Source organism: Oenanthe melanoleuca, chromosome 2 (genome assembly GCF_029582105.1).
Source record: "Oenanthe melanoleuca isolate GR-GAL-2019-014 chromosome 2, OMel1.0, whole genome shotgun sequence".
Taxonomy (NCBI): Eukaryota; Metazoa; Chordata; class Aves; order Passeriformes; family Muscicapidae; genus Oenanthe; species Oenanthe melanoleuca.
In genome coordinates, this window is record NC_079335.1 from 102747415 (window position 1) to 102759326 (window position 11912).

At 45.2% G+C, this 11912-nt stretch overlaps 1 protein-coding gene across 2 annotated transcripts in view; it reads right to left on the reverse strand.

Annotated features, from left to right (window-relative positions):
• EEPD1 (endonuclease/exonuclease/phosphatase family domain containing 1) overlaps window positions 1–2014 on the reverse strand; it is a 62803-nt gene extending 60789 nt beyond the window's left edge. Inside the window, exon 1 of one of the 2 annotated variants that reach the window (XM_056484574.1) lies at window positions 815–2014. In XM_056484574.1, coding sequence (XP_056340549.1) covers window positions 815–1668 — 854 coding nt within the window. In that variant the 5' untranslated portion in view covers window positions 1669–2014. The remainder of the gene's footprint in view (window positions 1–814) is intronic. The other variant, XM_056484575.1, reaches the window with a different exon arrangement.
• Window positions 2015–11912: the final 9898 nt, after the last annotated feature.

The window sequence follows — 11912 nt, forward strand, 5'->3', positions numbered from 1 at the left end:
GCAGCCAGAGAGAAAAGTTACTTTACCTCTGTTGTAAACTAAATCCCAGATCATCTGGGACAGATTTGACACATGAGAAGGGAAGGGCTAGAATTATTTCAAAATGTTTACTGCAATCAACATTCTGTGTCCAGCAGAAAGTTTAGTAAGACAGACATTCCCAGCACTCTTGCCCAATTACAGGCAAAAAATAAAACACAAACTCTCAGCTTTACATTAACACCTGAAGTATCATCCTGTTGGCCCCACCATCAAGTGACCTTGCCCAGTGCAGTCAGGGCACAAAGCCTGGCACAAGGATAGCACAGCCTCCATAGGCAGGTGATCCATGTCCCACACCCCCGAGGATGAGCAGTCCCTCCAGCTCAGAAGATGACCCATGACCACTTATTAACAAGCTGTGTCACCCTTGTGGGACAAGCTGGCATTCCATACCTGTTAAATAGCCCTTCCCCTGCTACTGTCCCCCAGCTTCCGGCAGAAAAGGACCTCTCCATGAGATGTTCAAAAGGTTCTTAATGGAGAAATTAACAGCCCAGTCTCCCCTGCAGAGCCGTGTGTACACACATACATCTCCTCAGGAACTCCACTGCCTGTAGAGGGTTCTAACAGCTTTATCAAGGGACAGTCACTATAGCCCCAGCACTACGATTCAAACAGGGTTTCATGCAAGAAGACGGAAACATTCAGTAATCCTGGGAAGGAGTGAGTCCCACTAGGATCACAAGACGACTCTACAGTGCCCAAACCTCAAAGGCATGAGCCCCACAATCCTGTGTTGAGCTGGGCCTGCAGGTCAGGTACTGCCTCTTACCTGTTCTCCAGCAGCGTCATGCACACGACCTCCCGCACGCCTGGGTTGTTGGCCTTCTCGATGGAGCAGCTTTGCAGGTTCCACGTAGCCACCCTTAAGACGGGTCTGCCATCTCTCACGCCCCCAAACATCTCCACAGAGGGACGAGTAGATATGATCTGGGTTGGACCTCCGGGAGGAAAGTCCAAGTCCTCACTCTGGAGGCTTAGAGAGGTGGGGCTGGGGTGAGGTTTGGCCATGAAGTTGAGGCCACCGTTGGTGTTTGTTGAAGGGGGCCTGGAGCGCTCTGCAAAAATCTGGTGTCGGATTTTGTCCAGAAAGGAGGAATTGATGCAATCCATCCTCACCAGGTCCTCGATACTTTTGAAGGGTCCATGTTCTTTACGGTAGTCCACGATGCTATTGGCGATCTTCTCAGTGAGGCCACGGATGCTCATGAGCTGTGCCGGGGTGGCAGTATTGATGTTGATCTTAGTGGCGGACAGGTAGTGCTCTGAAGCCGGGTCCTTTCGGAGGGAGCTGGGCGAGTGCTGCGCCGAGCTGCCCTTGCTGCTCACGCAGATCTCGAACTTCACCTGCTCCAGCTTGGCCGCCCCCACCCCGCTCACCAGCGCTAGGTCCTCCACTTTCTTGAAGCCACCGATATACTCGCGGTACTCCACGATGTTCTGGGCCACCACTCGGGTGACCCCGGGCAGGGTCATCAGCTCCTCCTCCGTGGCCGTGTTGATGTTGAGCCTCTCCTGGTTGATGAGGATGTTACTGAAGTTGCACGCCGCGCTGAACTTGCGGCTGTGGCACAGGTCGGCTGGGTCGCGGGGGATGGAGCGGTGGCAGCCCAGGCTGCCCCCCATCTCACCGCCGCCACGGGCCGTTGCCGGAGCCGCGGGAGCGGGGCGCTGACGGGGCTACCCGCCCGCGACTCATAGACCTCGCGGGAGGCCGGCAAAGACCCCGCGCCGCCACACACACCCGGTCCGGGAACCCCCCCGCCTTTCCTCCTCTTTCCTCTTCCTCTGCCTCCTCCTCTTCTTCTTCTTCCTCGGGCACTGCCGCTCCAGGAGGAGCCTGCGCAGCCACTGCCCGCCCGGCCTCGCTCCGGCTCCCGTCGCTCGCCGCGGTCGCTGCTCCGCGCTCGGCCGGCGGTAGCAGCAGCTCTGCGGGAGCCCCCGCCCCTCGGCCGGGCGAGGCGGGGCCGCCGCCGCCGTCACCTCCCCTCGGGCGTCACCCGCGCCGTGCCCGCCCCCGCCCGAGCACCGTGAGAACTGGTTGCTGCTGGGCGGGGAGCGGCCGAGCCGCAGCTGCCTACTGAGGGATCTCTGCCCGGTCCCCGGCCCCGGCGTCGGTGCCAGTGGGGGCGAGAGGGAGGAGGAGGAGGAGGAGGAGGAGGAGGAGGGTTGAGCTCCTCCTTCCTAAGAACGTCCCCAGTGCTGTCGCCTGGCCGCTGAAGGTAGGCTTTTTCCGTCCCCAGGTGAAAGGACACAGATGTTTAGACAGCATTCCTGTCCCAGAAGTTCTCTGGGCTCGCCTCTCTGCAGCTGGTGGGGCATAGGTGTGTTTTCAGACCTCATGAAAACCTCAACCGTCATCTCCAGTTGTTTTGTGCTCCTGAGACACTGCGCTTTTATACCTCGGGGTAAAGTCTGCGTTTTTTTCCATTTTTTTATTTTTTTTAATGTCTCAAGCAATTGCAAAAGTACTGAACAGCTGAACAAACTGAAATTCCCCACGGGATGATGCTTTTGGACATGTTAGGTCTGGATACTAGGTCTGCCTCAGCCAGGTTGGTGGTCTAAAGCATGCCTAACCCTTCTCTGAGAGTAACCTCATTATGCACCTAAATCGTGTATTGCCCGTGTGCCTCAGCTGGCTTTAACATAGTTTGTTCGTGCCCTGAGAGCCACAGTAGCCCACCACGGCCCATTTTGGTGAAGCCACTGAAATATTTATCCAGTTTCTACTGCATCCAGTCCCATGCTGCACTGTCTGTAATGCTATCTGTAGCCAAATTAGCTCATTTGAAGCTTACTTGCCCACACAGGAGTCACTGCAATGTCAATGAATCGAAATATAATCGGTGAGTGTAATTGAAAGGAAGGGGGGAATTGAAAGAAAGGGCAAACATATGATTGCAGATGCCAGCTATGCACCCTGGTGCTGCCTTGTTCTGACAGTCTCTCTATATTTCTTTTAGCTGCACAGAATACGATAAATGTGTATTTTCAAAATCGAGACTCTTGGTTGGCCTTCTAATGAAAATAGAACTGCTTGCAGTAGAAGCTTGTGCATGTATTTTTATGGCAAGCTAATGGAAATTATTTGGGTCCTTCTGAAATGAAAACTTAAATTTATTCAGCTTCTTGGCAAAGGAGAATGTGATATGCTTAAGGGACTGCAGGCTGCATCAGGCTTTAGCAGGCTTTCAGACTGCACAGGGGCATGGGTGCTTTAACACTGGCTCTGCTGTGCATCACACCCTTCTGTTCTCCTGAGCTATGGAGTTAGCAAATTATCACTACAGGAATGGTACTGGCTGCATTAGGACACTGGCTGCATTAGAGCATTGGCTCTTTGCTGGCTGCTGGACCGAAGAAAGTGCTCACTTAAGTAATTAAATGCTTCCATGTCTGCTGGAAAGGGCTCTGTGTGCTGCAATAGCAGTGGCCAATGCAGCAGAAGTCATGCTGGGCCTATTCCTGCTGGGATGATACCAGCACAGAACTAGGAACAATTAACCATTGAAATTAGTATTCTTTTTTGAGGCAGTATTATCACAGTAATAGCTCCACAAGCTGTTATCTTAATGGAGAACACACTCTTTTGCTTTCTACAGCAAATTGTTTTGCATTGATCCAGACTCATTTACTAGGTTTTGAAGTTGGAAAGCCCCAAAATCCATCTGAGGCATCATCTAGGTTGCAGGCAGCACTAGGTTTTCTGTGTTTCAGAAAAAAAGGCAGGAGCATCTTCAGAAAGAAAACAGATGCCCTTTTGTCCAGGACTTTCTGTTGACAGCAACTACTCAACATTTCTTGAATCTGCAGCACCCAAATAATCTGAGACTGGATGCAGTTGAGGAAGCAGAGCTCAGAGGGAGGCAACAAGTGTCCCATCACCTCTTCCTGAGTATGACCTCATGCTAATGTGAATATGAGAGGGAGAATGTGGGGATTATCATCCCATTAGCCCCTTTCCTGTATTTTTTGTTGTTGTTGACAGTTATAAGAAGCTTGCTGAGATCTGAGTCAGCCTGGCACATTTCAGAAAAGCACCAAAAGATCTGAAAAGGTACAGGGTTCTTTAATATCTTGAAAAGTTAAACAGAAAACAAGTGAAAAAAAAGGTTAATTAACTGGCCTGACATCAGTGTTAGGCAATCCATTAATTTTAGAAAGCTAAAAATGAGGTTCAGTTAGTAAATAATTGAAAAAACAATGGCAAAATTATTGACAGCCAGTGTAGGCAACAGAAAATGTCGTGAAACCCAGTTAGATACTAAATTTTATCTTTGGTCCAATCTTCAGCTCAGTGTATGTAAATTTATTCAAGAAGAGAATGGATTGATCATGGTCTCCTGGTGATCATTGGCTGGCAGGTAGCCTCCCTGGTCTGCTTGGCACCTGTCTTGGCACAGGGCCGTGAATCCAGGATTCCTGAATCTCCCTCATCCCCAACAGGGGTTTAGAGGGCTCTGAAACACTGTGGTTGGCTTATTCCTTAGGATCTGCAGCTTGCTGCCTACTGAGCAGCTGGCTGCTGGCCAGGGCTGGCTTAGAAACCTCCCAGTGACCGCAAAATTGAGTTTCAATGCTCTGAGGGTGTGAATCTGAGGAGGATCTCACAGGGCCAGGCAGGGTCCAGCGGTGAGATGTGTGGGGGGACACCCTCCAAAGGCCTTGGGAGCAGCCATCCCACTTCATGTAGAGTCTTTTTGTGTTTCACTGGACAGTACTACAAAGCAGGGAGTTAGAGAACAATGGTTTTATCATTGCCCAGAGGCCATTTTTTGATCTTGGACTTGCTTTGCCACTGTCTACAGCCCTCCTCAATTGTACATCTCACATCCTGTCCCCCTGAAAGAGGTTTCTGGACAGCATGTGGCACTAGGGCAAGCAGGGGAAGGGTTGTATCACCTGCTTGCCAGCTCTGGAGGTCTCTAACGCCTCTTCCCTGCAGGAATTCTTCAAAGAGGAAAGAACAAAACCAAACCTCTTCCACCTGAAGGAGGTTCTGCAGTACTTCAGACCTATAAATGAAATGTTTAAGCATGATCTGGAAGTGCTCGAACCCAATGGAGTGGGAGCAGGTACTGGTGAACAGTGTCTTTTGACATAGTTAATGCAAAAAATCAGCCTACAGGCCAATAGATTTTAAAGGCTAACTTCTTAGTATATTAAGATGGTCTTAAAAGAATCTAGTAATCTATTTTTACAGTTTTTAACACCCCTCATCTACACTACAGAGGCTCTAAACAAATAAACTGGGTTTTATAATGAGGCATAGAAGGAGCTAGAAGATGTTACTCAACAGAAAAACACAGAGTTTGTAATCAGTCTTCAGGCAGCAACTGCAGTTCCTACCAGCCCACCATGTGATAGCAGTGTCTTTTCCAGCTCTCACACAGCCTCTGGGGGCTTGGCAATCACACTTTCAGAGCCTATGTTTTCTGACCTGCTGCACTGGGCTCTTTACAGGCAAGGGCTCAAAAGGTCGGCTGATTAACTGCAGTGCCTATATTCCTATTTAAGGGAGCTATTAAGATAATTGTTTTCTTTCTGGAAGGACATCTGCAGTAACACTTGCAATAGATGCCCGAGAGAGAAGTCAGGCAGTGTTTTTATGAGGACAAGTTAATAACAAGTAGGAGTTTGCACTTTCATGAGCAGTGGGACTTATAAAGTTTGATTCTTGGTGGCTCTTTCCTTTTTCAATTTTCTGGTGTTTTATAATAAAACTGAGTCTCCATTAGTCTCTCAGTGGGGTTACTAATCTGGATATCTTTGTTATACATGGCCATGAATACTTGTGACCCTTTTAGAAACTTTATATTTTTGAGACATTTAACCTTTATCAACTTTGCTTGAAAATAGACCCCTCTCTAATGAAACCCCTGGGGAAGGGATGAGGGACCGAGTAGCAGAACACACAATCACTTGAGTTTTTCCTTCGGAATCCAATATCTACAATGTGAGCTCTTTCTCCTGTAAGGCGTTCTATATAGTTGCCAAACTTGTTGCGAAAGAAGTGATGTCACCAGTGCTGTGTTGCCAGGTTACGGGTGTCACATCCTACAGAGAAATACAGTCAGAAGGATGAGCAGAAGTGAGTCATCCTCATACCTTGATTAAGGCTTCATTTGGCTTGGGGTTGAGTCTGAAACCTAGACCTCTCCCTTCCAGAGGAGATCTCAACTAGTGGCTCACCCAGTACATAGTAGGACAGCTCATCCTAGAGGGAAACAAGAAGAACCCAAGCTAGAGAAGACCTTTTCTAGCAAAGCATGGGATACATTTTCCAGTTTTCATAGATAGCAGGGTTGGTTCTCATGCCCGACATTTGAGGTGACTCAGATACCCCTTGGGTCACAAGGATAGAAAAAACCTAAAAAATCTAGTCCTTCCTTAACCCCAAGCAGACTCATAGAGGTCACATTTACAAGAAGCTTGCCTACTCCAGGTCTCCAGTGGTGGCATCTCCTGAACTTCCCAGATGAGAAACACAGGATGTGGTGGAACTGTGACCCAGCTAATGTTTTCTTCGAGGCCTAGTCCATCAAGTCCAAAAATGCCCACAAATTACTGCTGTGTGAATCTGGCATGGGGGAGAGTCAGAATTGATGACTTGTGAGCCAGCTGCCTAAGCTCTCAACCAGGGCAAGCTTTCTGCAGTTCCACCAAAGGAGAGCACCAAGTGGATTTTTGTGGAAAATATACAGGCACCTTGACAATCAAGCAGGAAAAGAGGAAAAATAAATCAATATGCTGGAAAGAGTTGGTCAGTATAGCTTTCAGCACTTTACACAGCACTTTTGTCATCAGCAGTTGGACTCCAGACTCCCAACTGAATAAATTACTATTTTCCATAATCTGTAATTTTATCCTTCACTTGTAGTTACTAGGTTACCATAATTAATTTTCTTGTTAGCAAATTTTAAAGAAATGTGTAAAAAATCAATTTCATATTTACCTTTTACTTTTCAAAGAGTTTCATGACCATTAGTTAATGCATACATACAGCTTTTTAACTCAGTGATTCTGAAGTTACTGTAGCAGCCACTGCAATTCTGACCAGATTTATATATTACTTTCACTCTTTGAGAGGCTTGCTTTTGGTTTGTCTTTTGGGTTTCATGGGGATTTTTTTTTTTTTTTTTTTTTTTTTGTTATAAAAACATTAGAGGTTAGTCTCTACTCCTTATTCAGATAGGCAAAACCTGGACTTTTAGTTTTCCTAATTTTCTCAGATAAAAGAAGGGGTCAGTCAAGTCTCTGTGTGGTTTACTTGTGTCATGTTTGTTTTCTGTCTTTTCCCAAACATATATAAAATTCTGTTTGCTAAGAACAAAAAATAAAACACAAAGTAGAATCAACTTTCCCTTAGTTCCAAATTCTCACAGGAGATCTGCAGAGGATAGAGCCCCAGTATAAAACCAGAGTCTGTTCAGGATCAGGTCATTGGCTTATGAAGCTAAAAATGTTCTGATTAAGACTTTTCACACAAAACATAACATATTTCATAAATTAGCATCTCTGCAATGCTCGCCTGAGAAAATCTCTCTCTCACATTTCAAGTCCTGTACCAACAATTAAAATGATTTAATGGCTTCAACCACTCCCAGCAGACTTTGAACTTTTCTGAAGAGCCTCCCTGACAAGCAGCACAAGTTGCCTAATTATTACAACACCTTCAGTGAAGGTTTGTTGCAATTCCCATGAAGACAAAAGAAAATGCCCAGAATGATTCTAAAGGCTTCTCTGCTGACTTAGACCAGCAAGAGGACCTGCACTATATGTGGAATTGACTACTGTTATTCTCTATCTGAGAGCCAAGTCTATTGAAATGAAAGCATGAAGGAGGAAGAACAGCAGGACAGTATAGAGGTCTTCCTCTAGGAACAGGTCCTGTAGGATAGCTGCTTGGAGGAGATAGGTGAACTCAGGTCAGCACCATTTGAGGGATGGTCAGTAGAGCATCTGAGCAATACTGGACCAAGCAAGCCTCTGAGCACCTGGAATTGAACAGCACTGAGCTAATTAAAACCAAACTGAAGGACCCATTAAACCTAGCTTTGATCCCTGGAAAGACCATGGCACAAATTAGGATTTTAAGTTCTTGGAAAGTAATTAGCTGTTCGAAAAACCCCACCAGCATGGCTGTACCAAACTCACTTTTTTCTTTGGTGGGATGAATGACTTGAAGGATAAGGCAGAAACAGCTGATTAATGACAGAGGGTGTGGAAGAGCATATACCTAAAAAGCTTGTGGGTGGAGTCAGAAAGTCTGCAAAGGTCTTGGCTGGGTAGGATCAAGATTCAAAACGGGCTACACAGGTCAGAGAGACATTCCAAAAATGACAAGACAAATTTTGTAGAGACCTAGGGAAGAGAAATCAACATCATCCATTCAAAATGAGAATACCCGAGCCACAGATGGGGCAGGAAAGGCTCAAAAACATAAAGAAGAGTCAGCAAGGTGGCCCGTTAAGTGGAGACCAAAGTCTGTTTCTAGCTTATCTTACAAATCCAAACACCATGATTAGGAAGATCGTTATGCATTGACACAGGTGCAGTCAAGAGCATGGTGCTTAGAGCCACCATGCAAAAGTGTTGGTGAATTGCTGCCAGATGTAATACACAAAAAAAAACAGAGTTCCCCCGAAACAAACCCCACCGCTCTGAAGTGGTTACTGTTTTAAGGCTAGATCCTAGTCCTTGCTTATGCCAAGTAATAGGTACTCTAATAATTGGAAAAACAGGAACTATGAAATTCTGTTGGACAGGAATAAAGCTTGCATAGCCTGGGGTGAGGAGTTCGCTGCCTAAATGAGGACTTAATGTACATAAGATGTTAGAGTATTCTTTTTACTGTGTATGAAGTTTTGGATGAGGTCCCATTCACAGCTCCAAATCTTGTTCTAGCCAAATAACATGTATTTTGGAGAGACTTTTCCAACGTTTGGAGAGACAAGGAAAAATAGCTCTCGCCACGTTACACAAGCTTTTGCATTATGTCAGTTCCCAACATTCTGCAGGCCATTCATTCCTTCTCACCTGGTGTGTTCTCACCACCAAGACTCAGCACAAAAACACCATAGCACGTATTGGTTGGCTGCCATTTCTATGCAAGCACTGTTCTGGGTATTGTGGGATGTCTATTTTTTCTTTGATGTACTGTCAGACTTTGCTGTGGTACAAGCATGACTCCAGCATCTCCTGCTTAAAAAGTAATCTCACTAGGTATCCTGAAATTGGGTTTCAATCCTTCTCCCAAGTGTCCTGAAGCATGCAGTTGATTAATTCAGATTTCACACCACATATAGCCATGTCACACACAAACACATTCTTGCCAGCCGTAAACGAGCCACATTCTTCCTGTGTTAGTCATGGAGCATGTCTCCTTTAACCTGTGCCCTTGCAATTATGGGACGTGGAGTGCTCCTCCCATGACTCAGGAGATGTTCTTGTCACCTGACACTGCAAGGTGCTTGGCATCCTTATCCTGATACCTACCAAGTGACACCAGGGAATGCTGGTAATCCACCAGCATGAGTCCTAAGACAGGACAGAAGGAAGACAGGATGCTTAGTGGGGTCAAACTTGGAGAAATGGATGAATGACTCCAGCTGACTAAAGCCCATGCCAAAAGTTCCTGTTGATGACTCTGACTGTTTCTGACTGTGCATGCACACATACAAACTGTGGCAATCAAACACCTTTGGGAAGACAACTGCTGCTCCTCCAGTTTATGTATCATATTGCCATTGCAAACTGGATGAGAACTCACTTCACTCTTAGGACTGACACTTAGGGCTGACTGCCTGGTGGTGTTCCATGGGCTAGTGTCTCGGGCTTCTGAGTGTCAGGTACCTACTTTGGACATGCCAATTCCTTTGATCTGACATCCAGCATTGCCTTGGCAAAGTCACGATGCTGCCCACACACGTTCACCTCTTAGACTATTAGATTTTCCAGGTATTAATTGCCCTAATCAAGCAAGCAGTCGTTACATGAATTGTCACCTCCATCCTGCGCAAGGATGTGGAGACTGATTTTCACCAAACCAAATCAGCACTCTTACTATTTATTTTTTTCACCTTCAGCTTTTTACATTGAATTTCACTGCTTGCCATTGTTATTCCTACTAGCATAGGATAGTAAGATTTTAGAAAAGCCAGTTAAAAGAATACCAACAGTGGTCTCCATGTATTTTAGAGAACTTCAATACATAATTATCCATCATACCAATCACAGTTTGCAGGTTTCTAATGGCTGCTGGTGAAGCTTTGCGAGGTCTTTGTATCTGAGTCTGCCGTTTGTACACTATGCATGAGGATCTGCCATCTGCACTGCCATTTTTGAGTCCAAGCCTCTCTAGTGTGATTATGACTAGCTGGAGAGTGGGGGCTGCCCTCTGTGAGAAAGGATATCAGCACATAGCCTTCACAGGGACTGTTTGACACAGGCAGTCAAACATGCTAAAAGCTGGCAAGGACACTAAACTGCATTCACATCAATCAATGTTGATACTATCTGGTTCTGAAAGAGCTGGTTCTTTCAAAGATAAACACTCGAGGCTTCTCGCCACGTTTGAAATAGATTAAAAAGAAATGGGGAAGGAGTTTTGCTCTGTGCTCTCTTATTCTCGATAGATGCTTTTAGATAAGACAATACAAATTTGCAGATTCCCTTTGGATTTAAGCTAGTCATTGTTCAAGGCACAATGATAACTCTGTATCACAAGAACAAGTCATGAAAGAAACATCCTGCGAATCAGGAAGGCACTGTGTTTTGTCCTTCATTAAGCTGTGAATTTCATTTGGTTTTAGCTGGGCGGGGACTGTGGCAGGAGCAATATTGGGTGCACTGCCCGGCAAAAAACGTTCCACCAACTCACTGTAGGATCATAAGTCGAAGTGGATACCAGAGACAAATTCTCTGCAATGTTTGCAAGGCCCTCAGTAGTGGCAGGGACATTCTTCCCCTTGGAATTCAGGAAGGATTAGAGATTCCCATGAGATCAGGCCAGGTACATGAAAACAAAAAGGCAAGGAAATTAGTGTTAGCATAAACCAAATGGGGAAAAAACACAACCAAAAAACCCACCAAAAAAGCCCCCAAAACAATCAACCAACCAACCAACCAACCAATCAAACAAACAAAAAACAAAACTCCCACCCAAAGAGAAAACAATAAAAAACATCTAGTTATATAAAGGTCAGGACTTTCACATGGTTCAGGAATTTCACAGTGCTTCCTCTAGTTCCCATTTTTAATTAAAATGTTCAAAAACATTCCATCAAGTAGCTTCAAATTCCAGAGCCGGAACATACAATAAAAAGTCAACTATAATCTTGGTTTTAAATATTAAATTAAGCTTTTTTAAAAAAATAGAAAATTGGAATATCTCAATAAAAATTTCTTAGTTAGCGTATTTGCTTTTGCTAAAAGTTTCGGACATTTGTGATGTCAAACAATTTGTCTAAGGACTTTTTTTTTCTTTTTTTTTCTTTTTTCCAGAACAGCATGAAAAGCCTGTCTATATTTGTCTGAATTATGTTGTTAAAGGAACCAGCTGTAAGGGGCTTCACTCATTATAGTGTGTCACTTTTTATGGTCAGATATTTAATGCTCACATATTTTGATTTTTGGATAAAACACAGAGGCTACTCACAGGTAAGATATCCAACACTCTCCATAATGTCTTCTGAGTTGCCTATGACTTAATTTTATAGCTCCTTGACTCATATGATGTCACCACAAGAGACTTATACTCAGGTCCGTTTAATATCGAGGAGCAAATTATCCAGGAGAAACCATTTGCTTTGCTTCCCATTTTCTGTACCACCAACTCACCTTTCTCTTGGCATCCACCCTTGATC